This window comes from Mandrillus leucophaeus, unplaced genomic scaffold, assembly GCF_000951045.1.
Source record: "Mandrillus leucophaeus isolate KB7577 unplaced genomic scaffold, Mleu.le_1.0 Scaffold258, whole genome shotgun sequence".
Classification (NCBI taxonomy): Eukaryota; Metazoa; Chordata; class Mammalia; order Primates; family Cercopithecidae; genus Mandrillus; species Mandrillus leucophaeus.
This window is the reverse complement of record NW_012102676.1, coordinates 1818842-1845344: the sequence shown is the minus strand read 5'-3', so window position 1 is coordinate 1845344 and position 26503 is coordinate 1818842. Positions and strand designations below refer to the sequence as shown.

Sequence of the window (26503 nt, the reverse complement as noted above, 5' to 3'; positions counted from 1 at the left end):
TATCTATCATATTGTTTTTAAGACATACAGCAATTTTCCATTGAATAAAAATACTTTAAACTTTTAGAACTTTAATAGAAAATGATAATTCCTTTTCTATTTCATATTAGTTAAAATGATGCCAGGTATTTATAAAGATCCCAGGGATTTCAGTTTCTAAACGTACCCATATGGTATTTTAGGGATTTTTGGCTGCTCCTTTGGTCTCTGAAGCAATGCTCTAAATATTGTATTCTGTAACTGGTTTTTTCTTGGTCTTATAACTTGAGAACTATGGATGCCTAGAAGGGCCATGAAAGGTTTCAGAAAGTCAGAAAAATCCTGAAGTTTTAGATGACATTTTATAAATAAGTGCCTATGGTATTTTTCTGGGGAGAAATTCTAGCATTTCTATTATATACTGAAAAGAAAGCATAAGTTTGTAAAGGTTTAAGAGCCAATGTCCTAAACAGAGTTGACTAGGTTATTTCCTTTGCCTTTCGTATTATATTGTGTTGTCACTTTACAGATCAGTAAAACCTGAGTGCTATTTTCTCATCCAAACTTCACAGAAACTTAAATTTCTTAAAATTGTTAAATTTTTCAGACTATTTCTTAAGCTATTTTATTTGTATAGTAACAAATTATAAATATATACATAATACAAATAACAATTTTGTAACAGTAAGCTCCATGATGATTCACTTTCATTCAACAAAAATGCTCTGGACAATTTGTTGGAATGATCACAAACTCCTCATTTCTTCCTCTCCAATCTCTGGTGGAAGTGGGAAAGAAGAGTTAAATATAAAAGCAAGAGAAGAGGGAGCCATGAGACCGTTGTTATCTCATTATGTCATTTCCCCTGACCAAAAATAAAACGAAGCCAAATAAAAAGACTCCTTGTAATGAACCAAACATTGTCCAAACTTTTCAGAGTTCAAAGCCGTTCACATTCTTTCTGGAGAGTGATTTCTAATGTTCTCTTTCTTCTCCGTCTAAGACATTAACCTCCTAAAAGCTTCTGGAATCCTGCTTTTTCTCCAAGATCAATTCTCCAAGCACCCTTCTTGATTTTTCCAAGGAGAGTTTTGTTTTCCTTTCTCTGGATGCATATTGAGAGATCGTTAATTCTCATGTCTTCCAGTTCTGTGTGCTAGTTACTTGTTTTCATTTCTCATACTATATTGCAAGTTTCATGAGGATGAAAATTGTGCCTTACCATTCTCTGTGTTTCTCAGGTCACATACAACATTGGTTACGCATCGTGATTGTTTGACAATAGTATATCAACAGATAAATCCCTCTTACTCCTCTCACACTCTTGTTTCTTTATAGCGGTGGTTCTCAAATTGGGGTGATTATCATCCCCAGGCAATTTTGGCAATGTTTGGAGACAATTTTAGTTGTCACAACTGGGAAAAGTGCTACTGGCATCTAGTGAGCAGTGGTTGGTTTAGTGCTGTTAAATATTCCACAAGGAATAGGACAAGTCCCCACAATAAGAATTATCTGGTACAAAATATCACTAGTGCTCAAGTGGAGGAATTCTGCTTTGTGGATATGGGGGTCTTTCTATGCTCCAGACCTTTACTGTTCAGGAGGAAAACACTGCATAATTTATGTGTTCTAATCTGGGAGTTGGTGGGAGGAATGCCACAGGGAGTGAGTGTGGTGGTCATTACCAGGGCCAGAGGCAAAGCATGAGTCTGGAGCTCTTGGAGTTTGAAGCCAGGAGTGAAAGTCCAAGCATGATCTTTAATCAAGTGAGTTGGGCAAGTTAAGATAAAAAGCTAAAATGAAGGAGCCAAAACAAATAAACAAACAGAACAAACAGAAAATCACAGAGCAAGCAACTGTAAAACTGGATAATGAGGTGGTGAAATTTCGGTGATCATTGGCAAGTGAATACCATAAATTATTTTTATATTATCTGAGTTCAGTTTTAGGAGAGCTTCAGTTTCAAATGAAAGTAGCCAGAGATGGAAAAGTGATTATGAAATTTCTTTTGAGAATCCTTATGACCCTCCCTATCCTGCACTCACACATTAAGTTTAATAATGTAGAGACCTAAAAGATTCATGAAACTCCCATTGTATCTAGGTGACCAGTCTGAAATAATTTTCCTATGGAAATTGATAAGCTATGTACATATGATAAATAATTAAATGCTTACTCCGAACTGATCACAGTTTTTTTCATGATACAATTTTTAGAAGTTTTCTCACTACCTTATATTACCTAAAAAACATAATTCTGTGTCTTGTGTCTTTCCCATTTAAATTGAAAAATACTGGAGTTGAACTCTACAAAGCATCCAAATAAATATAGTAAATAACAGTCTGTTTGAAATTAGTTTTTATTCAATTAACATATTCCATTCTATATAATTCATAATTATTTCTCTTTTCCTTTGATTGGGAAACATTGAGTAGTTAGATTTTTGTGGCTTGATTAAAAGTAGAGATGCAATTAACTGGTGATTTTAGTTAGAGAACAAGACTTATCTTCATCAAAAGTATTCAGTTTGTTCAAAACAAATTATTTTCTTTGTTTGAATTGCTTGGAAATTTGCCTCCTCTTACCTCATTCTGACTATTGAGGTTGGCGAAGAGATTTTCTAAATATTGGGAATGCCCATAATATTATTATTCAATTTTTACATCTGCAAATGGATACTAAAATACTAGAATATGTTATTGAAAAGTCATAGGAATATTTATAACCACTTACTTTTCAGAAAAAAGGCATGCATCTATGGTTAATTGTAAAGTTCATTGCAAATCAAAGATGCTTACAAAAATTTATGATTCTTGTTTGAGAGGGAAAAATCATAATAGGGAAAATATATCCTAAAAAGCATGTGTTTTACAGAACCCTCTTTATAAACATGCACGTGCAAAATGATATGTTAAATGCTGAGGAATGACTGGGTTTGGGTGAAGTGAAATGAAATCTCCGTAGTAGGATAAATGTCTGCATTTAGATGAGCATAGGTTAGAGTGACAACATTGACTATAACTAGTCAAGACTTTTCGTTATAACGTCATGCATGATTGATGTTCCAGCGGAGCCCAGACCACTGTGGGTCTCCTTATTCACTGTAGCCAGTATTTAAGGGAAATACTAAGCCAGCCTCTCATACATGTATTATCTGACAGGAAAAATCTTTGTCATGTTAGATTCAGCTGAGAAAGATATGCTTAAAATGAAGCTTGAAAATGACAATTTTTAAAGACTAATTTTCAGGTAAATTAGTGACAAGATTCCGTGTCAGCCAAGTCTAAAATTAAATGAATAATTACGCCATAATTACTTGGCTTTTTCCTGGCCAATTTTCTTCTCCCACACCTCACTTCTGTTCCTCCTCCTCCTCTTTCATTTTTTTTTCTCTATCTTTCTCTCTCTCTTATTCTTCTCTTTTTTGTTCATTTATTCTTTCATCTATCTATATCCATCTATCTTATCTATCTACACATGTGTGTGTGCATATGTACAAAAATGTATTTGGAAAGACCTTTATAATTAACTATAGGCTCATGCATACTTATCTAAAAAGTGTGTAGTAATAAATAAATATTTCTGTGCTCCTTCAATAAGATATTGCCATATTTATTCTCATTTGCAGATGGAAAACCTGAAGGGCACAAATATTATGTAGTATAATCATATATTTAACCTTATTAAATATATTTACCATATATACTAAATATTAAATATATATTCAAATACTGAACAGTTACTTCTTTAAGTACCAACCTACCAGTAAGGGTTTTCTATCAACACTAGCAACAATCTATTTCAGAGCGTTAAAACCTGTATTTATAAATTCTTACCAGAAACTCTTACTGAACGCTATTTGCATAACAAGAGAGCAAGAAGTCTCTTGTCGGCGAGTTCATTTATTCTGCAAATATTTATTGAGTTTCTAGGGACTTCACTAGGTTTTAAAAGTAAAAAGAAATGAGGTAATACACAAGCATTGCCTGAAGCAAATTTACACTCCAAAGGCTCCTTCAATGGAAAGTTAAAACTATATCAGAAAAAAAGATTTTACAAACAAGTTACCTTTTCCACATAATTTTGTTTTCTCTTGGGACTGATTTAAAAAATCACTCATTTTTCTTTCTTTTATAATTGCTATTTCACAGTAGAGATATTTGAATTTATAATAAATTTGAAGTTATAATTGGCCCAAGCATTGTCTAATAAGAAGCAAATTGAGTTCCCTTTCCAAGTCTCAAGCTGAAAATTACTTTTAGTGTTGATGTGTGCTTTTATTTAGTTTCCCGTAGTGCAGCTTTGCAATAATCTTATTGATTATTCCTGAAGAGAATTTAGATTATTCTTTCTTGCTCATAAATTTCTTCAACTGATTATACAGAAATTGAAAGACTCTGTATGGATTTCATTTATTCTCTGGTTATTTATTGAGTACAAGGTACTGCGGGAAGATCTTTCGAGAGGTCACAGAGTGGAACAATGGAAATTACATTTTAGTGTCACTAATTTATCTATTTATTAACTTAAAAGTAGAATGAATGACAATGTCAGCATTTATTGTTTGAATATACATAAAAATATGCTTTTATACTATCAATAAAATCTACAGCAATTCTCATTTAAAGTTTTAGAAAAAGAATAAGATCCGCAAACACTGTAAGTCAACATATTAAAACAGTTTCTTGTTCTGAATTAGTTGATCTTTAAACACTTATTGTTTTACTTGTTACAAGCTTAATCAACCTGAACGTTTATGGATACATTTATATTATAGAGCATCTGGTGATGAAATGTAAAAATGAAATCTTAATTACTTCTTCCACTATTTCTGCTGTGTTAATTCAAGACAACCACACAAGTATTTAGACAGATGGTAGTGGTGGCCATATTAGCCTCTGATTTATCTACAGGGAAGGAAGAGAAAGCAGAACTCTTAGGATATGTGCTTGTCTGCCTAGTTTCACACTTTGAAATGCTGGACAAATCCTGATTTATTCACGGCCAAATGTTTTCCTATTTGATTAGGCAGTTTTCTACTTCAGTAAGCATGTAATATGGAGGTAGCTGAATTTCCACACTAAGGAGTGAAAAAACAATATTTACAGTTTGGAAATAAAACAATCTGGAGGAATCAGGACTGTTGGGATCATAAAGAGCTTCATAGGGAGTAAATTTCTGATGAATCCATACCACAGGGTTGAAGAGTTAAAGGCTTAGTTTTAATGAAGAATGGGACTAGGTTATGTTTATACAATAAACAAAAGTTTTAAAGGACTGCGTTTATAATAAATTATCTTGAAGGCTGATTCTTGTCACTTATGATTTCATTATTCCTCAAACAAAACCACAAGAGCAGGACAAGTTAGCATTTTATTTGAATTTGTTTCAGCATATCTTTTGAATAACACTTTTGGTTTCTACTTGGAAAAATGAATACAAGTAACTGTTAAACATGTTCCCTCAAAAGAGAATAAGTTATTTTGTTATTTTTAAACAACATAGAGTAAATTTACAGAAGAAAAACTGGAAACATTTATAGGTTTAACCATTCCAAACTTCATTCTTATGTAACATCATTTTATATTTACAAGTTTAGGCATCCAGCGATAAATGGAATCATGCTGGTATGAGTAATAATAACATTATATGAAAAGAAGGCAACTGATAAACTGGAAGGTTAAGCAATCCATGTCCAAAACTCCAATCCACAGTATTATGGTGCAAGCTCCATACTTTTGAGTGTTTCTAAAACTCACTGTGTTATGACTGCCATTATGATCGTATTCCCAATTTCAGGTGTGACTTCTACTGATTAGTCAGCAAATGTTAATTGATTACCAACCATGTGCCTGACATCATCTGAGCGTTAGATGCTTTAGTAAACAAAGCAAATATGAATCTACATTTCAGCTTCCATTCTCTCCCCCTCTCTTTTTTTTTTTTTTAATTTATAAAGAAAAAGAAGTTTAATGGACTTGCAGTTTCACATGGCTGAGGAGGCCTCACGATCACGGTGGGAGGTGAAGGACAAGCAAAGGCACATTTTACATGGTGACTGGCAAGAGAGAGCATGTGTAGGGGAACTCCCCTTTATAAAACCATCAGATATCATGAGATTTATTCACTGTCATGAGAAGAGCATAGGAAAGACCCACCACCATGATTCAATTACCTCCCACCAGGCCCCTCCCACGACACGTGGGAATTATGGGAACTACAATTCAAGATGGTATTTGAGTGGGGACACAGCCAAACCATATCACCTGGTTTTAATGTTTGTTCCTCTACTTTTGCCAAATGCCTGAGGCCACTACCAGCCTGAGATCCTCTTCAAAGAAAATTGGAGGTTGATTATCTTGTCTATGTGAGTAGCGGATTTCTGACCTGAGATCTGCAAGTTGCTAGGGTTTTGTTTTGGGTTTTGTTTTGTTTTCAGACAGATTCTTGCTCTGTTGCCCACACTGGAGTGTAGTGGTGTGATCTTGGCTCATTGCATCTTCTGCCTCCTGGGCTCAAGCTATCCTCCTGCCTCAGCCTCCTAAGAAGCTGGGACTCCAGGCAAGTGCCACCACGCTTGTTAAATTTTAAAATTTTTTGTGTAGAGCTGAGGTCTCACTATATTGTCCAGGCTGGTCTCAATCTCCTGGCCTTGAGTGATCCTCCCACCTCAGCCTCCCAAAGTGCTGAGATTACAGGTGTGAGCCACCATGCCTGGCCATTGGTAGGTTTATGACTAGGGAAGTATTCCCATCATTTTTTTTCTTTTTACTGTGAAACTGCCTTTTTCATACTCATCCACTGAAACTATCTTTTTGTAGAGACTCCTGGCTTTATGCAGGGATCTTGTCCATCTCTTACCATCCCTGTACCAGCTCCAAAGCTTTGTCTCTAGTTTACTAGTGCAGATGGATCACTAGTACTTTGGTGCATGGTTTGGTATCAAGGCTCTCCTTTTTTTAAAATTATACTTGAAGTTCTAGGGTACATGTGCACAACATGCAGGTTTCTTGCATAGGTATACATGTGCCATGTTGGTTTTCTGCACCCATTAACTCACCATTTACATTAGGTATATCTCCTAATGCTATCCCCCCCTTCCCCCACCACACGACAGGCCCCGGTGTGTGATGTTACCCTTCCTGTGTCCAAATGTTCTCATTGTTCAATTCCCACCTATGAGTGAGAACTTGCAGTGTTTGGCTTTTTGTCCTTGCAATAGTTTGCTGAGAATGATGGTTTCCAGCTTCATCCATGTCCCCACAAAGGACATGAACTCATCCTTTTTTATGGCTGCATAGTATTCCATGGTGTATATGTGCCATATTTTCTTAATCCAGGCTATCATTGATGGACATTTGGGTTGGTTTCAAGTCTTTGCTGTTGTGAATAGTGCCGCAATAAACATACGTGTGCATGTGTCTTTATAGCAGCATGATTTATAATCCTTTGGGTATATACCCAGTAATGGGATGGCTGGATCAAATGGTATTTCTAGTTCTACATCCTTGAGGAATCGCCACACTGTCTTCCACAATGGTTGAACTAGTTTACAGTTCCACCAACAGTGTAAAAGTGTTCCTATTTCTCCACATCCTTTCCAGCACCTGTTGTTTCCTGACATTTTAATGATTGCCATTCTAACTCATGTGAGAGATGGTATCTCATTGTGGTTTGGCATTTCTCTGATGGCCAGTGATGAAGAGCATTTTTTTCCTGTGTCTGTTGGCTACATAAATGTCTTCTTTTGAGAAGTGTCTGTTCATATCCTTTGCCCACTTTTTGATGGGGTTGTTTGCTTTTTTCTTGTACATTTGTTTGAGTTATTTGTAGAGTCTGGATATTAGCCCTTTGTCAGATGAGTAGATTGCAAAAATTTTCTCCCATTCTGTAGGTTGCCTGTTCACTCTGATGGTAGCTTCTTTTGCTGTGCAGAAGCTCTTTAGTTTAATTAGATCCCATTTGTCAATTTTGGCTTTTGTTGTCATTGCTTTTAGTGTTTTAGACATGAAGTCCTTGCCCGTGCCTATGGCCTGAATGGTATTACCTAGGTTTTCTTCTAGGGTTTTTATGGTTTTAGGTCTTGAATCATTTTTTGTATGAGGTGTAAGGAAGGGATCCAGTTTCAGCTTTCTACATATGGCTAGCCAGTTTTCCCAGCACCATTTATTAAATAGCGAATCCTTTCCCCATTTCTTGTTTTTGTCAAGTTTGTCAAATATCAGATGGTTGTACATGTGTGATATTATTTCTGAGGGCTCTGTTCTGTTCCATTGGTCTATATCTCTGTTTTGGTTCCAGTGCCATGCTGTTTTGGTTACTGTAGCCTTGTAGGATAGTTTGAAGTCAGGTAGCATGATGCCTCCAGCTTTGTTCTTTTGACTAAGGATTGTCTTGGCAATGCGGACTCTTTTTTTGGTTCCATATGAACTTTAAAGTAGTTTTTTCCAATTCTGTGAAGAAAGTCATTGGTAGCTTAATGGGGATGGTATTGAATCTATAAATTACCTTGGGCAGTATTGCCATTTTCACAGTGTTGATTCTTCCTATCCATGAGCATGGAATGTTCTTCCATTTGTTTGTGTCCTCTTTTATTTCATTGCGCAATGGTTTGTAGTTCTTGAAGAGGTTCTTCATATTCCTTGTAAGTTGGATTCCTAGGGATTGTATTCTCTTTGAAGCAACTGTGAATGGGAGTTCACTCATGAGTTGGCTCTCTGTATGTCTATTATTGGTGTATAGGAATGCTTGTGATTTTTGCACATTGATTTTGTATCCTGAGACTTCTCTGAAGATTCCTGGTCACATACACCCTCCCAAGACTAAATCAGGAAGAAACTGAATCACTGAATAGACCAATATCAGGCTCTGAAAATGAGGCAATAATTAATAGCCTATCAACCAAAAAAAGTCCAGGACTAGACGGATTCACAGCCGAATTCTACCAGAGGTACAAGGAGGAACTGGTACCATTCCTTCTGAAACTATTCCAATCAATAGAAAAACAGGGAATCCTCCCTAACTCATTTTATGAGGCCAACATTATCCGGATACCAAAGCCTGGTAGAGACACAACATAAAAAAGAGAATTTTAAGCCAATATCCCTGATGAACATGAATGCAAAAATCCTAAATAAAATACTGGAAAACCTAATCCAGCAGCACATCAAAAAGCTTATCCACCATGATCAAGTGGGCTTCATCCCTGGGGTGCAAGGCTGGTTCAACACACGCAAACCAATAAACACAATCCAGCGTATAAACAGAACCAAAGACCAAAACCGCAAGATTATCTCAAGAGATGCAGAAAAGGCCTTTGACAAAATTCAACAGCCTTTCATGTTAAAAACTCTCAATAAATTAGGTATTGATGGGACGTATCCCAAAATAATAAGAGCTATTTATGACAAACTTACAGTCAATATCATACTGAATGGGCAAAAGCTGGAAGCATTCCCTTTGAGAACTGGCACAAGATAGGGATGCCCTCTCTCACCACTCCTATTCAACATAGTGTTGGAAGTTCTGGCCAGGGCAGTCAGGCAGGAGAAAGAAATAAAGGGTATTCAGTTAGGAAAAGAGGACGTCAAATTGTCCCTGTTTGCAGATGACATGACTGTATATTCAGAAAACTCCATTGTCTCAGTCCCAAATCTCCTTAAGCTGATAAGCAACTTCAGCAAAGTCTCAGCTTCCATTCTCAAATATCAGATCTCTTTGTCATCTATTATAAACTGTTATCCGTTAAAAATATTTTCAGATACTAATATTTTGAAGTCAAATATTATATAATACATTATCAACCACTAGATTAGAATCTATAAGGACTTAACACGTCTTAAGTTCATTTGCCCTGTCATTTCCATTTGCATAGCTTCCTGCTAAGGACAAGCCATCTTACTAAAGCATATCCCTTCCCTTGTCCTCTTAGGGATTAAAAATATATACATTATTAATACATCCATTCTGACTCAGGTCTTTCCTATGAATATATTCTTCTTGTCGCTTTTTCTGCCTCCTGCCAAGAAACAAACATATTGTAGAGAATCTACTTAACACAATCAGTGCATTCATTTCATTAAAAAGATGTTTGCTGGTGGTGATCTAAGTTTTGTACACTGGGAAAACAAAAATTAATACAACATAGTTATTATCCTCAAGAAGTTTACTGTCAGCTCCTACTTTCATGATGCTCAAAATTTATTCCATTTACATTCAGTCTAATGCTTGTTCAAAATGCAAATTCCTACCTTCACTCACCAGAGATTTATTTCATGTGGTTCTTGGAAGGGAGCAGTCATTCTATAACTTGATAAGATATAATGTGAGTACTTACACTGACATTATTCTGATGCATGCAGGAGACCCTACCCTTGCTCAGTTCTAGTTGTGACTTTATGAACCAATTCCAAAGTGTAGTCATTTGACTTTTTCAAAATAAGTACTATTCATTGAAAACATATTATGTTCCAAACTATGAGCTTTACATTTGTTATTTCATTAATCTGCATAACACTCTTATGGATGAGTATGACTACTGTTACTTAACAGATTTGGAAGCAAGGTCAGAGAGTCTAAATAAAGTATAAATAAGTAAAGTAATGAGATATAGACCAGGAGATATAGTTGGGAGGTGGTACACAAAGAACATGAAAGGAATTTAGACTTTATTCAGTAAGCAATAGAACATCACTAAAGTATTTTCATCAGGACTGGCCTCTGGAAATAGGTTAGATTTTAAGAGGGGGGAAGTAAATGTGGGTAAAGTATACACAATTATTTGGTACAGGAAGAATTACAACTGATCTCAGCCTTAGCCAATGACCTTGATCTTTTAACTCTACCATATCAGTTCTTTATGAACTCTGCTGCCACCCACCAGGGTCTATCGAGTGAAACCCAGATAAATGTATTGTTTGAGGAAGAAGTGTGACAAGTGAATGAAGTATGGTCAAAATTTATCTCCCATGCATGCTGTGTCACCTTATATAAATCATAGTATATCAATGTTCTTAGCCTTAAAAGGAAAGAGATTTGCTCACAGAGTTTGGTGAATATAAAATATTTAGTTTTCTGACTTTCTATTAAATTTCTGGAATGGTTTCCTACTGCATGTATGTCTACCCATACCCTTAAAATAAAGCCCTATTACTGAATTCATTCTTTACGACCTGTAAAACTTTAATTATCCTTCAGAGATTCAAATTATTTTGTGAAAATTAAGTGAGCAATTTTTGCTTGGCACATACTGGATGCTTAATACATGGTGGCTATTTATTACAACATTAAGATCAGAAATGACCATTGTAGAGGGAAACTGCATAGTGTAGATTACAGCAAATAATATGGAGTCCGACTACTTTGTACAAACCCCAGGTTCGATACTTACTAATCATATGGCCCAGGGTGAGTTACTCAGTATATTTAATTGGAGGTAATACCACTACAAATTCTAATGAGTTGTTGTGAAAATTTAATGTTAAAATACTTCCTGAAAAATAGTGAGTACTGGATATGCTCACAATAAAATAAACAATAAATAAATAAATGAATAGAAATGATACTCATTAAATTTTCTTTGGAATATGTCAGATCAATTCTCAGTAACCATAAGTAACTGAGAATTCTTGGACTGAGACCACTGTAACTGTGCTTCTAAACTTCAGTCCTTTTAAAATATATTCTTCAAAATTAGCTACTTCTTCATAAAGAAAATTATAACTCATTTTCCACTATTTAATTTTTTTATTAAGTACATAAGACTAGAATACTTAGTCTTATGTGTAGTAACAAGATACTACAAGAATAGCAATCGATTCTCACTAAATGTCTGCAGACCACAGTAATTGAAATATTTTCAAAAATATGTTGAACTTGCCAAATGTAATAACCTGTACGTTAATCAGTTTATAGATCAGAAAAAATAAATAACAAAAAAACTCTAAACAACTTTTTATGATTAGAATCTCAAATTTTTACAGTTAAGAATGCATTTTTTCCAGCTACTCAGGAGGCTGAGGCAGGAGAATGGTGTGAACCCAGGAGGCGGAGCTTGCAGTGAGCCCAGATCGAGCCACTGCACTCCAGCCTGGGCGGAGTCAAACTCCGCCACACACACACACACACACACAAAAAGGGAATGCATTTTTTTGCCCTAAAGTAAGTTGGGGATTCTTTAATTATTTCAGTCTTAAATTTGATTGCATTTATTCATACTAATAATTCATATTAAACAAAATATCCATTGAATTAAAATTATGTCACAAAATACACATGAATAATCATCAAGGCTAAGAGTGGTAAGTGACATACAGTAAAATAGGTATCTATATTTCAAAAAAGATAACAGTAACAATACTGAAAACATTTTTTAGTACTTTCTATGTTATAAATTACAAGTAAGTAATATCATTTCTATAATGTAAACTGCATCTTTCATTTTGTGGCCTTTGGAATTATATTGCCTGAGTTCAACTCCAGATTTTATTTGTTACTATGAGTATAAACTTGGGCAGAGTTCTTTACCTTCTTCGCCTTCTTATGCTTGAGTTTCAAGCATTATTTTAATTGTTAGATTGAAATATGAACTACATTTTTTTAATCCTCACAACAATGTATACACTATGGTTGAATGTCCCCTCCAAAACTCATATTGAAACTTATTTGCTATTGTGACAGAGTTAAGAGTTGGGATCTTTAAGAGGTGATTAGGTCAGGGGGGTTTTGTCTTCATAAATTTATTAATACTATTACTGCCTAAATCAGGAGTGAGTTAGTTATTTGAAGAGTGGGCTCCTGATAAAAGAATAAATTTGCACCCTATTTGCTCTCTGTATTGCATGCTTCCTTGCCCTCTGCCATGTCATATCTCAGCATGAAGGCTCTCAACAGATGCCAGCACCTTGATCTTGGACTTTGTAGCCTCTAGAACTTTGAGCCAAATAAACTTCTATTCTTTATAAATTACCCAGTCTGTGGTATTCTGTTATAGCAACGGAAAACAGACTATGACACTTTGCATTGTTATTATCCTCATTATACATAGGAGGAAACTGAAGCACAAGAAGGTAAAGAACTCTATGCAAGTTCATAGGCACAGCAACAAATAAAATCAGGAGTCAAACTCAGGCACTTTAATCCCAAAGGCCACAAAATAAAAAATGCAGTTTACATAAAATAAATGATTTACTTATTTGTAATGTAACTTGTTTTTTTAAAAAGGCATGACTAATTGTGTGTTTATAATATTCATATTTAAGTTTTTATAATCATAGTATATGAAATATTAAAAACATCTCCCAGGTGACATATTTCTTTACACAAAATAAATACTTAATTTGATAATGAAGATTTGCCAACTAGATTAATAATTCCAATACATTAATTCCTATCTACACAAATGGTGAAATAACAGCTACAGAAATTTGATATTCACTAAACATGTCTCTCTGCAGTCATTACTTAAAATACATATCACAAATGGCATGTATTTTTTTCTTTCTTAATGTGTTATTTAAAAGATAAATAAAATGGAGATAGTTACTTAAAAACATAAATCTTCACACATGACTGGATCTTAAGTAAATTTAATATAATTTTGAAGATTAGATAAATAATATTAGACTTCTATTAATTTTGGATACTAAAGGGCAATAACCAAAACACTCTATTATCTGTGTCCTCAGAATTCAGATCTTCTAAGTCTCTGCTCATCCTGATACCACTCTATTGCGTTTGCTGCTATAGAGTAAAATTTTTCTATTCTTCTCTCTATCTGTTAGCTTCTGAAAACTTCTGGTTTCTATTATCTCATTGTATATATTACTTCATAATTCTGCTGCACATTTCTTATGCTTTCTCATTTTGCACATTGCATCCTTGCAGCTCTCTTGTACTCTAATTTCTATTGCCCTTTACTATTTAGGTCTATCATAAAATTATCTCCAGACAAAAGGACTAATTGAGGCAGTTATTTGAGTATCGTGTGTTGCTGAGAAGAACTCGTTTTCCTGATAGCTTGTCAATTACGTTACTGAATGGATAGTGTATGAACCAGGTTAGGAGTTGTAGGTCAAATTTTAGGCCAGCAAAAGTGACTGGAAATATAAGGAGGAAATCCTAGAAAGATAGGGACCACGGAATGGGAGCTATAATGTCTGCATACAAAGTGCCCTCAAATCCTGGCTGACTCTTAAATTACTCATATGTAGGGCAAGACACTAAGAAATCTGATGAAAAACTCGGAGGTTGGAAAGTTGTAAAATTACTGAGCAGAGATTTCAATTGCTGTCTGGTGCTAGCAAAAGAGAATTTAGAGTTCAAATCCTGCCAAGTGACAGGGGCTTTGTAAACACCTTGGGCATTTCATTATTTAAAAAAAAAAAAAAAAAAAAAAAAAAAAAAGGACAAGGCTGGCCCTAAAATTGAAGATCACCAAGGATAAGGAATATGCCCTAAGACTAAAGACAGTGCCAAAATCCCCACATATCCTAACAACGTATAAGTCAAAGTCTCCAAAAACACAGGGTAGTTAGCCAATTATTTCACCACCTCCCAGAATAATAATAAGGAATGGTCAGATGGACAAAACAGAATCTAGAGTCTTTACAACAAATCTGCCATAATGATTTATATATAATATTAACAATAAATTACTAGACGTACAAAGAAAAAAACACAAATGTGATTCATATCAAGTAAAATAACAGTCAATTGAAGTAGACCTGAATATGAACCAGATATTGGAATTAGCAGACAATAATTTTTACATAATTATTACATTTAGGACATAAAGGCAAAATAGTCACAATAAATGAAAGAGACTCTCAACAGAGGAAAAAAAAACTTCATAAAAAAAGGCAGATTCTAGAACATAAATGTATAATATCCAATGTGAGAAATACACTGAATGGATTCAATGGCAGCTTGGAGAAAGTAGTGAAAAGATCAAATAAACTTGAAGACAAATTAATATAAGTTAATCAATCTGAATACAAAAGAAAGTAAAATCTTAAAAATTTCAGAGCATTACTGATCTCTAAGGTAGTATCATGAAGAATACATAGCTAATTGATGTTCCCAGAAGGGAGGAGAAAGAGAAGGGGACAGAAACAATGTTTAAGAAAATCATGACCAGGACCCCTTAACTCCAAAGCACATACTTGTAGTCCCAGATTAATGTTTTTTAAATACCACATTGGCACATTATAGTCAAACTGCTAACATTTTAAAAGGAAGAAAAATTTTGTAAATATCTAGGAATGAAAAGACACATTACCTATAGTATAACATTGATATGAAAATTGAATTATTAGAAAAAATAAAAGTTTAAAGACAATGAGTTAAACTTTTTAAAGTATTGAAAAAAAAGCAACAAAGGAATATCCATTAAGGATTTCATATTCAGAAAAGCATCTTTCAAAAATTAGGGAAAACATGACATCTTAAGATAGACAAAAACTGAATAGATTTGTTGCTACAGGTCTGCATTACAAAAGATGCAAAAGTTATTCAGCATGAATAGAAATAATAAGTGATGAAAACTTAGGTTAATGGAAAGAAAGAAGACTATTAGAAGGTAAACATCGGGGCAAACAAAGAAGATTAACTGTTTTATTTTCTTGATTCCTTTAAACATAACTGACTAATTAAATCTAAAATAATGAAAGCAATATTTTGGGATTTACTTATTTATTTATTTATTTATTTATTTTTTAGACAGAGTCTCACTCTGTTGCCCAGGCTGGAGTGCAGTGGTGCGATCTCAGCTCACTGCAAGCTCCATGTCCTGGGTTCACGCCATTCTCCTGCCTCAGCCTCCTGAGTAGAAGGGACTACAGGAGCCTGTCACCACGCCTGGCTAATTTTTTTGTATTTTTTTGTAGAGACAGGATTTCATCGTGTTAGCCAGGATGATCTAGATCTCCTGACCTGGTGATCTGCCCACCTCGGCCTCCCAAAGTGCTGGGATTACAGGTGTAAACCACTGTACCCGGCCATATATTGGGATTTAGAATGTGAAAGATTAGCGTATTTGAGAATGCTAGCTAAAAGGTTGGGAGGGCATAGATTGAATTATATTACTATAAAATTCTGACATTTATGGTAAGTATTATATTAATTCAAGGTAGAATATTATAGGAATGCATATTTAATCCCTAGAGTAGACACACACACACACACACACACACACACGAAGAGATGGAGAAAAGTGGGGAGAGAGAGAGAGAGAAAACAAGTCAGTAGAGGATGCCTACATTTTACTTTAGCCACTTCTATCTTATACCATCTAGCTCCTTGCCAGAGCAATAAGGCAAGAAAAAAAAAAAGCACAAATATAGGGGAAAAAAAAAAGAAAGAAAATTGTCCTAATTCGACGACCACAAAATTATGCATGAGAAAAATCCTAGAGAAAATTAAATTATTTTACAAATGTGTGAATAATACATCCTTTAAAGCTATGATAATCAATAAATTAAGGAACTGGCATAAAGGGAAACAAATACATCAATGAAAGTGAGTAGGAGTCTAAAAATAAATGCAAACATAAGTTGTCAACTTTTTTTCAACAAGTCACCAAGGATATCTAATGGATTTTTTTAAGTCTTCATAACAAATGGGGCTATAGTTAGTGGTTATGTACATAGAAATCAGGCATCTTGATTCTACCACATACCATATGTAAAAATTAATTCAAGAATATCACAGAGTAACAGTAAAAGTTAAAACTCTAAAATTTTCAAAAGTAATCCTAGAAGACTATCTTTCAGAGGTTGTGATAGTCAAAGATTTCTTAGACAATATTTTTTTAAAAAAACAAAATAGTGAACTTCAAAATTCAATATTTCTGCTCATGAAAAGTCATCAAGAATAAAATAAAATCACATGTTTCAAATTGAGGGCTTTTTTTTTTTTTTTTTGAGATGGAGTCTTGCTCTGTCACCCAGGCTGGAGTGTAGTGGCATGATCTCGGCTCACTGCAAGCTCCGCCTCCTGGGTTCACGCCATTCTCCTGCCTCAGTCTCCTGAGTAGCTGGGACTACAGGCACCTGCCACTATGCCCAGCTAATTTTTTTGTACAGGCTCATGCCTGTAATCCCAGCACTTTGGGAGGCCAAGGCAGGTGGATCACAAGGTCAAGAGACCGAGACCATTCTGTCCAACATGGTGAAACCCCATCTCCACTAAAAATACAAAAATTAGCTGGGCATGGTGGTGCGTGCCTGTAGTCTCAACTACTTGGGAGGCTGAGGCAGGAGAATCGCTTGAACCCGGGAGGCAGAGGTTGCAGGGAGCTGAGATGGTGCCACTGCATTACAGCCTGGCAACAGAGTGAGATGCTGTCTCAAAGAAAAAAAAAAAACAAAAAATCATTGAATCATTTGATTCAAATCTTCAATATCAAAGAATTAAGTTATTTCTCTGCTACATTTCTCTACTCAAGCATTACATGATAGATACATTAACAATGTGATAATAAATTTAAAAAAAACAAAGACAATAGTGTTAATAGTATCATTATACGATTGCTACTGTACTGTGAAAACTCAGCTAACACCCAAATAACACCTGCTATCTAAAACAATGCTTAAAAATATTCCACAGTTTTAAGTTAAAAACATGTATTAAATAAAAAGGTTTTCTTACTATCTTTAGTGAATTCACAAGAGAATATAACTGAATATGTGCTGCAGAGGCTTTAGATCCATGAACAATACACAGACAAAAATATAGTCACAAAAATTAAGCAACAGAGTAGAGTTTCAAGCCAAATGTTTCACAACTTTTTTTAAAAAGAAGATGACAATAGACTTTGTTGTTTGTTTTTCTTTTCTTTTGTTTTTTTGGAGGGGTTAGGCAGGGAGTCTTGCTCTGTAACCCAGGCTGGAATGCAGTGGCATGATCTTGGCTCACTGCAAGCTCCGCTTCCCAGGTTCAAGCAATTATTCTGCGCCAACCTCCAAAGTAGCTGGAACTACAGGTGTGCACCATGCCCAACTAATTTTTGTATTTTTAGTAGAGATGAGGTTTCACCATGTTGGCCAGGCTGGTCACAAACTCCTGACCTCTGGTGACCTTACCACCTCTGCCTCCCAAAGTATTGGGATTACAGACATGAGCCGCTGTGCCTGGCCTAGACTTTGTTTATTTATCAAAATAACTCAAAAGTAAACAAAAAATTTCCATAAATGATTTAGTGTGTTTTATGGCCTATTTTTTTTTTTTAATCTCACATACAGTCTTTCAAATATGTGATTTTAGGGGTTTTCCTTCCTTTTATTCTAATGTGATTGATTATAAGAGAACTGAATCTTCCTCGCTTTCCAAAAAAATCAGCATCTTCTTAAGATCACATTCCCCTTAGAGTAATAACTGATTTTTGTGGATGTTAGGGGAAGTGAAACAATTGTAAGAATGAAACTCCATTCAGGAATATACAGGGCTCTTTTTCTAACATTGTCATCTCTACAGCTCGCATATCATTTCTGTCAATGGAGATCCAAGTGTGATGCCCGATATTAAACAGTATGCAAGTGGCATAAAGGGGTTCACACAATTTACAGTACAGGAAAACATAAAGTGAATATTTTTCTAGACTAAAGGCTGTTGTTTTCAGTTTTTATTTTTTACTTACTAATCTGTGTATTAACTCTTAATTGAAAAAAGCAAGACAAGCAAATTGTAAAAATGATTTAAAAAAAATACTTAATACTTCTCCCACTCCAATCCTCTATTCCATTTATCTTTCTCTCCAGAAGCAGTCATGATGTCCAACCTCTTGGCTCTCCATCCTGAATTATTCTACTATTTGTAAACAAACTATTCTATGTTGTATATAATAAACAAATGTAACTGCACAGTTGAGAAATATTCCAGAACTGTTTTCACGGTTAATAATAGAATTTAAAATTCCAAGATCCAAGCCATGAATTTCAGAAGATGTGTTCTTGCCTCCCAGGCAGCTCAACTGTAGGAACCCACACATAGAAAAGTATTTTGAAAAGCATAAAGTGTAACACAAGGGAGAGGTTCTAAGCATTGCTTTTGAAGTGGAAAGAAGCCCCTTGGAGGTTCTTAGTTAAGAGGAATAAGTCTCACCAGTGGCTTTTCTCCACTCTTGCTTTACTTCATGAAATGGAACTCAAACCCTAGCTCATGGCCCTCTCAGAGGGACACAGGAAGATGTGAAAGTGACTGAGGCACTATTGTTTGGCATCCAAACTAATACCTGACCCAACACATGGCGTGACCTGGAGCAGAGCTGCTATAAAATGTAATTCTCCCTTAACCCCTCTGTGTAAATCATCAGAAAGCTTCCCTCCACTGATTTAAACAAATTTGGTCTTTGACCTCTAGAGTTAGAATTGGCCGCAACATCTCTTTCAGATGGTTGTAGTATTGAGTGTTTGATGTGTGTTAAGTATCATAAAACACAATACTATTTCATGATAGATCTTCAAATAATGCTACATATGTCCAAAGTCATGGTAACAGTCTCTTTATTCCAAGTAAATCGGTAGCATAAAATACTGCAGGTTAATGGAATAATGCACTTTGTTGTATCAAGATTTCACGTACAATGCAGCTGTGATTTGTAGTGTTGCTCAACCAGTTGCAACACCTGTCAACATGCTTCCTCTAGTAACTTCAAAAGGCTTCCAATAAATACCAAATGTTTAAAAGAGTGCTTGTGTATAGGTGAGAATATTTCTAGGTCTGTGATTTTTGGTATTTTAGCAGTAGGATTGGTACAAATGTTCATAAAGCAATCAGCTGCTTAATAACCTAGTTGCAAACATTCAAGTCTGACAATTTGAAATGCCACGGAAGACTCTAAAATTACATCTCTTCAGTTTTTTTTTTTTTTGTGGGGGGAAACTAACAATATACTGAACAATTTTAAATAAAATTTAAACTCTGTAGTTAGAGCAAGTTTTCCAATCAAAAATTATTTTCATAATTTCTATAAAATTTTTAAGGATGTTTCAAAGAGCTCCAACAGAATATAGACATATTTATATATACACACATATATGTGTTTAAATCTCTGAATTGAAATGAATTTCAACCTCTCTTGGTAAATAATGTTTAATAAACTGTCATACAGGAAGATATTGTATTGAATATAGTATTAAAATGTTTTGGTACTTAATAGTTCAAAAACTTGTTTTATTTAATTGAGACCAACTGGCCTCATTGCTTCTTATAAACTTTGCAATATATATTCAGTAAAAAGGAATAAAAATGAACAGATGTTTCTCCTTAAAAAAGGCAAACAAAGATTTTTCTTACACAATAAATCATCTACTAGTGGATTTCCAGGACATTGCTTCAGGCTGTTTAGGTATAAAACTTACAAAGATAAAAAAAAGGTTTTACCTCTGTATGGATCCAAAATTGGTAAAGAAGATTGAACTGAAGATGAACAGCATATACTGAAGGGGGTATGAAGAGGGCCAGGGGAGAGTAGAAAATCTGAAAGATAAAATTTTTAAAAAATTAATTTGCATATACGAATTCTCAATGCTTTGTTAATGGTTCAATATTCTGAAATGCATATTTCTTCAGCAAATATATCTCATTGTACATACTGTATATTTTATTGTCATGCTTACTTTGCAACATTAATATTCCACATGGTGATAAAGTTACAGACATGTTGGAGCTAAGGCCACTGGACTTTGATTTTGCATTTAATATTGTCTAGTTAAAATATTATATGTTACGTGTTATTTCTTTAATTTTAAAAAGGTTGGATGTGTTTTCTGGAATTAAAGCGTTTTTTATATACACACAAATACTCTATGTTAAACAACGTAGGAATGGATGACTTTATTCCTTTGACAGCTCCCAAATTCAGTATTATTACCTGGCATTTTCAATAATAATGTGAAATTATAATAAAAGAAAGTAATTTCATATAAAAAGAGGACAGCATATACTTTTCCTTTTAATTTTGGTTTTATATGGTTGACTGATGGCATCATATCTCTTAATTTTTTCAAAGTTATTAGGAAGGAGGTATGATATGTTTCCATGGTGAAAACAAATTTAAAAGGTCCATATTACCTAATAAACAGAAATGCCTCTGCCTTGGAAAAACAACTTACAATTAAATCACAGAACTGATTAGAATTAACTAATGAACATGATCTGCTTGTTCTGCTAATGACTTTGATCCCCAAGAGTAGTTTTTTGTTGGAAGGAAACATTTTATTAAATGCGAGACTAAATAACCAAATAAGAGTAAAATGAATCTGACTTTCACTTTACATTTCTGATTTTATAGAGTTTATATATCTGAAAGACTGGATGTTTTAAAAGCATTTCTTCTGAGCATTATAATTTTATTTTAAAATTATTTTACAACTTTTGTTCTCAATTATGCAAAATGTAATTTCAAGGATGTTTAGCAATGATGATGCATTTAAAACTCGTCTAGTTCTTGTTTTCAAATCTGTCATAAAAAATTTCAGCTGTCATCATAAGTAGAATTTTTAAAATGTAAATGGGTTATTAAGCAATGGAATAGATTAGTGAGCAAAAGAATACTGGGCTCTTATTCAATAGATCAATTTTTAGTCCATGGTTCCACTTTAGTCCATAGTCCACTAGAGACTTAGTCAAATTTTAGGCCATGGTTCCACTTAGTGATATTTACTAAGTTTTTAAGCTTCTCTAGGCTTCAGGTTCCTGAAATTAGTGGTGGAGGGGAAAACCATTTAAAATATAGTCATCCTTTCTGTTCCAAAACATCTGTGCTACTATGATTTGATTGTTTCATAATGTATTAAAACAATTATCCCCAATAGGTTAATAGCAAAGTACTTGCAAAACATATATGGCCTCTGATATAAGTTCTCTAAGTTGAGGGGTATTATGGAATCTCCTCTTTGAGAGGTGAGAAAAATTATAAAACAACTTATTTTGGATGGTTAATAAGTAGTTCTGTTTGGAAAGACTATGCATAGCAGATGAATATTTATAGTTCATTATCATTTCCCAAAGTGTGGAGAAGTAGTCCCTTGAAATAATACCAGCTATTATGGAAAATGTGGTTATATGATCAGAGAAGTCGTGAAGGGGTAAATTAAACAAGCAAAGTTTCTTTAACACAGGTCTTTTAAGAGCTTTTACCATGCTAATGTGAATCACAAGTCTATTAGCACACAGACTACTTTCTTGATGAGTTTTCCATAGGATTAGATTTTCTGAACTCATTTTATGAAACAGTGTGCTAAATCTTACATATTGGTAATATAATGAGGAACTGACCAATGGAAAAATAAGCTCACTATGAATTCCAAAATATCATATTTCTAACAAAAAATATAGGTGAGGAAATAATTCACATGAATCACATGAGTGATAATTTCTTATGATTAATACAGTTCTAGAAAAAGGGTCTAATGACACAATCAAGGTTCTAATTTTTACAATGGAAAGCACTTAGTAAATGTTGTCCAGGTAAGAGAATTCTCACTTTTCTTCTCTACCTCCAAACTTTGCATTTCCAAATCCTACATAGCTTATAAAACCAATTTAAAGGCCACTTCCATTATAAATCTTTATATGGTACTAACTCGACCGAAGAAACTTCTTCCTCGAACTCAGAGTAACTTGGTAGCTGGATTAGGGACATTATACCGTTTGCCAAATACATCCATATCTACCATGCATTCAAACCTATGTCATTCAGACTCTTAGTTTCTTTAGCTTTAGATTACACTGTCTACCCTAGGTTATTTTATTGTCTTGTAGAAGTCATATATAATGGGGCTATAATGGAGAGAAACAACCCAGACCTATATGTTTGAGGAAAGAATGAGTACAAGCCTGAAGGTGATCTAAGGCTAACAGACAGAAGATGAGTGGATTTTACTCTCTTACTAAGTGAACGTGGCAAGCAGGGGTTGTGTGAGACAGTATTATGAAGCAAGAAACAACATGGCATTTAGGGGGAGCTACACATGTTTGATATCGTAGAAGGTGTTGGAGAGTAGTGTGGCTAGAAATCAGGTTGGACCATGGGGTTTCTGGACAGACCTCAGGGAATCCACGAATCTCCTGATGCTGCCGTAACAACGTGTGAGCCTGTGTGCATGGGAGAGTGTGCATTTTTCTAAAGAAACAATTGATAGCCTTCATCAGCGAGTCTTCAGTATGTCTGTGCCTCGCAGCCAACACAAAAAAATAATTTAGACAGTGGCTAAACCAGAGAAGGGAACCATTTCAAGAAGATTGGGCATACGGAAACAATTCACATCTTTTTAAGCACGTAAGAAATAGAAAATATAAAAATATGTTTGGAACCTATTTCAATAGCCCAGAGAAAAGTGATGCATATTTAATCACAGCAGTAGCCAAGGGGATGGAGCAGTAAAGTATATGCAACAGATTTAAGGATTTGGCAGCTATTCAAACATAGGAGTTGAGAGGCATGTAGCAGTGTCAGAAGACACTCAGATTTCTGGCTTGTCTATTGGCGATATTGTTCACCAAGAAGGTGAACAGGAAGAATAGGTGGTAAAGTTCAACTTGAGGAATGTCGTGTTGGGGTCTATGAGGTGTGTGTCCAGGAAGCTATTGAGTAAGATTTTGGAAACATCTGTCTGGAATTACATCTCAGGGAATCAGCAAGTGTCTTGTTTGAACTTGTTGATATGGGTGTCATGCAAATATCAATTTTATTTGGCTTATAGGTGTGTCCACAGTGGGAAGCTAGCCGAAGATGCAACTCTATGAGCAGTCAGAAAGAGTGGCCGTAAATGAGGCTGAAACAGGACAGTCTCAGAGGTGGGAAAGATCTAGTAGCTAGCATTATCAGATATGATGAGAAATTTTTGAGAGAGAGAGAAGACTCCCAGTTAGTGTCCAAGTGAGACAGGAACTGAAAAAAAAGAAGTGACATGGAATTTGCAAGTATGAATCAGCAGAACAGTAGGCCTAGAATGCAGACCTAAAATTCACAAACCCAAGTTAGTAAGTTTAAGAATCAGCCAGAGGAGGTAACAAAATGAAAACAGGGATGACTTCTATGTTTCTCTGATAACAAAAAAGGAGATAGCTGAATGTATTCCTGCAATAAAACAATGGATGAGGGAGGAGATATTACCTGTGTATTTATTTTTTTAATGTGAGAGATCTTACTATATTTATGGCTTATTCAGAAGGAGGCGGTTGAAACGAAGAGAGAAAATGCCAAGACTATCTGATAGGACAAAGTCCAAGAGAAAAAAATATAAAGTAAGAGCAATGTCACCAACCTAAGGATTAGACCAACTGAAGAGAGGTGAGCATTTTCTATAAAACTAGAGGTAAGAATGCATGTTCATCACTTCTGAGTTCATGAATTTTAATTGAATATGTATGAACAGGGAAGACTAGATAAGGAAAACTGAAAAAAAGAAAAAACTCACATTTCTCTTTGAAGTTTTAAATATGTTCAAGAGGCAGGAGTGGGGAAGAGATCTTGAAGAGACCATGAAATTCTGAAGAGTTTCCCCAAGGTAGAGAGGAGAAAATAGAGCAGTCTCCTGTTCATGACTTGGTACACAGTGTTTAGGAATCAGTTGGATCTGAATCCATACATGGAGGGGCACCAAACTGCTGACCTGGTGCAAGAGGAAGCCCGTAGCACTCAGCAATCTGGATGTGGGAGTGAAGAGTGTAGATGACTGGATTTACTCATGGCCTGAAGATTTCAAGGCACAGGATTTCAGCAGAGGATGCAGACTGTGCTTCGCAGAGTCATGGAAATTAGGCATCTTAATTTGGACAAGGTAAGAAGTAAAGTGAGGAGGCAATGACAAACAGAAAATGTAGGAGGTGAGAGAGTAAAGTACTCCAGACTGTGCTTCACAGAGTCATGGAAATTAGGCATCTTAATTTGGACAAGGTAAGAAGTAAAGTGAGGAGACAATGACAAATAGAAAATGTAGGAGGTGAGAGAGTAAAGTACTCCATGAGTAAGCTGCTAAGCAAGTGGCTAAAAGGTAAACATAAAATTACTTTTAAATAAATGAAAAACAAAAAAACTTTTGAACTCTAGAATTCATGTCTGCTTTATTTTAATAGTTCAGAAACATTTCATTAACATTACTAATGTATCGATTTCTAGGATTTTTATTTATTTTTATAATATTAATTTAGAGAAAAAGCAACTAAAAAATGTTCATCAGAATTGAGAAACTAATGATTGAAGAATCAAATAGCATGTGCCACATTCCTCAAGTCTATGATTGGTAATGACACAGATCAAAATTACCTGATTATAGATAGAGAGTATTGATCTCTGTCCTTAAGACATATCTACTTAGATTTTATGTTTGAAATAAGAGTTTGTGTTTCTATTTAGAAAGTCATTAAGTAACCTATGTCTATCTTTCTGGTCCCATTTCTATACACTTAACCATTTCCTTTTGACCCCATTCCACCATTTTATACATCCTATGTTCTAGCCATACTCATACTGTTATGAGTTGAATTGATTTTCACTAACATGATATGTGAGACTCTGGCACCCAGTACCTCAGAATGTGTCTTTATTTGGAAATAGCATCTTTACAGAGGTAATCAAGTTAAAATTAGATGGGCCCTAATCCAGGAGGACTGGTCTTTGTATATAAAGGAGAAATTTAGACACAGAGACAGACATGCACACAGTGAGAATGGCACATGAAGACAAAGGCAGAGATCTCAATGACGCATCTTCAAGCAAAGGAATGCCAAAGCTGCAAACCACCAGAATCTAGGTGGGAGGCATAGAACCGAGTCTCCCTCACAGCCCTCAAAAGGAGCTAACCCTGCTGCCATCTTGATGTCAGGCTTCCGGGTTTTGGGACTGTAAGATAATAAATTTCTGTTGTTCTAAGCCACCTAGCTTTGGGTACTTTGTTACAGCAGCCCCAGGAAATTAATACACACACTACACATTTTTCTTGTTATTCCTAAAATTTATTATATTTTTCTATAATTTTGTGTTTTTAGAGATGTTGTCCTTCTACATAATATTCTACCTACAACTTCCTCCATTGCAAAATTTTATTCATTACAGATTTGCTTCAAGCTTTATTTCTTCTATGAAGCTTTCCTTGACCCATAGCAGTTCTCAGTGCAAACACTTCTCTCTAAAACCTTCAAAATTTGTGGCAATGACTGTTCACTTACATGACTCCCTCCAAGCAAAACCATCACCTTGAGAACAAAAGCTCACTTCTTACTTATCGTTATATCCCCAATCTCTGCCACCATGATTGGCCTTGCTAGTCAAAAGTATATATGGAAAAAAATGAGTGATGCACTATCAAAATAAGAACAATGACAAATAAAGGAGTTTACATTTTTAGCCACTTGTATATTTTAAATATGTAGCAACTTTAGAGGAAACTCAATCTGCTTCCTCTTGTTTATCATTCATTAGGAGGACTGCAAATGACTATCAAATCTCTGAAAAGAAAAACACTGAAAATCAGAGAATAATTTTAATTTTTACCAAATTTCAAAATGACTTTGAATATTTCTG

General features: G+C 34.8%; 1 protein-coding gene across 1 annotated transcript in view; it reads right to left on the bottom strand.

Moving 5' to 3' along the window:
* Positions 1-26503, bottom strand: part of AGMO (alkylglycerol monooxygenase) — a 355828-nt gene that overhangs the window by 198638 nt on the left and 130687 nt on the right. Inside the window, exon 5 of the mRNA XM_011983954.1 lies at positions 20359-20454. Within this exon, the coding sequence (XP_011839344.1) occupies positions 20359-20454 (96 nt within the window). The remainder of the gene's footprint in view (positions 1-20358; positions 20455-26503) is intronic.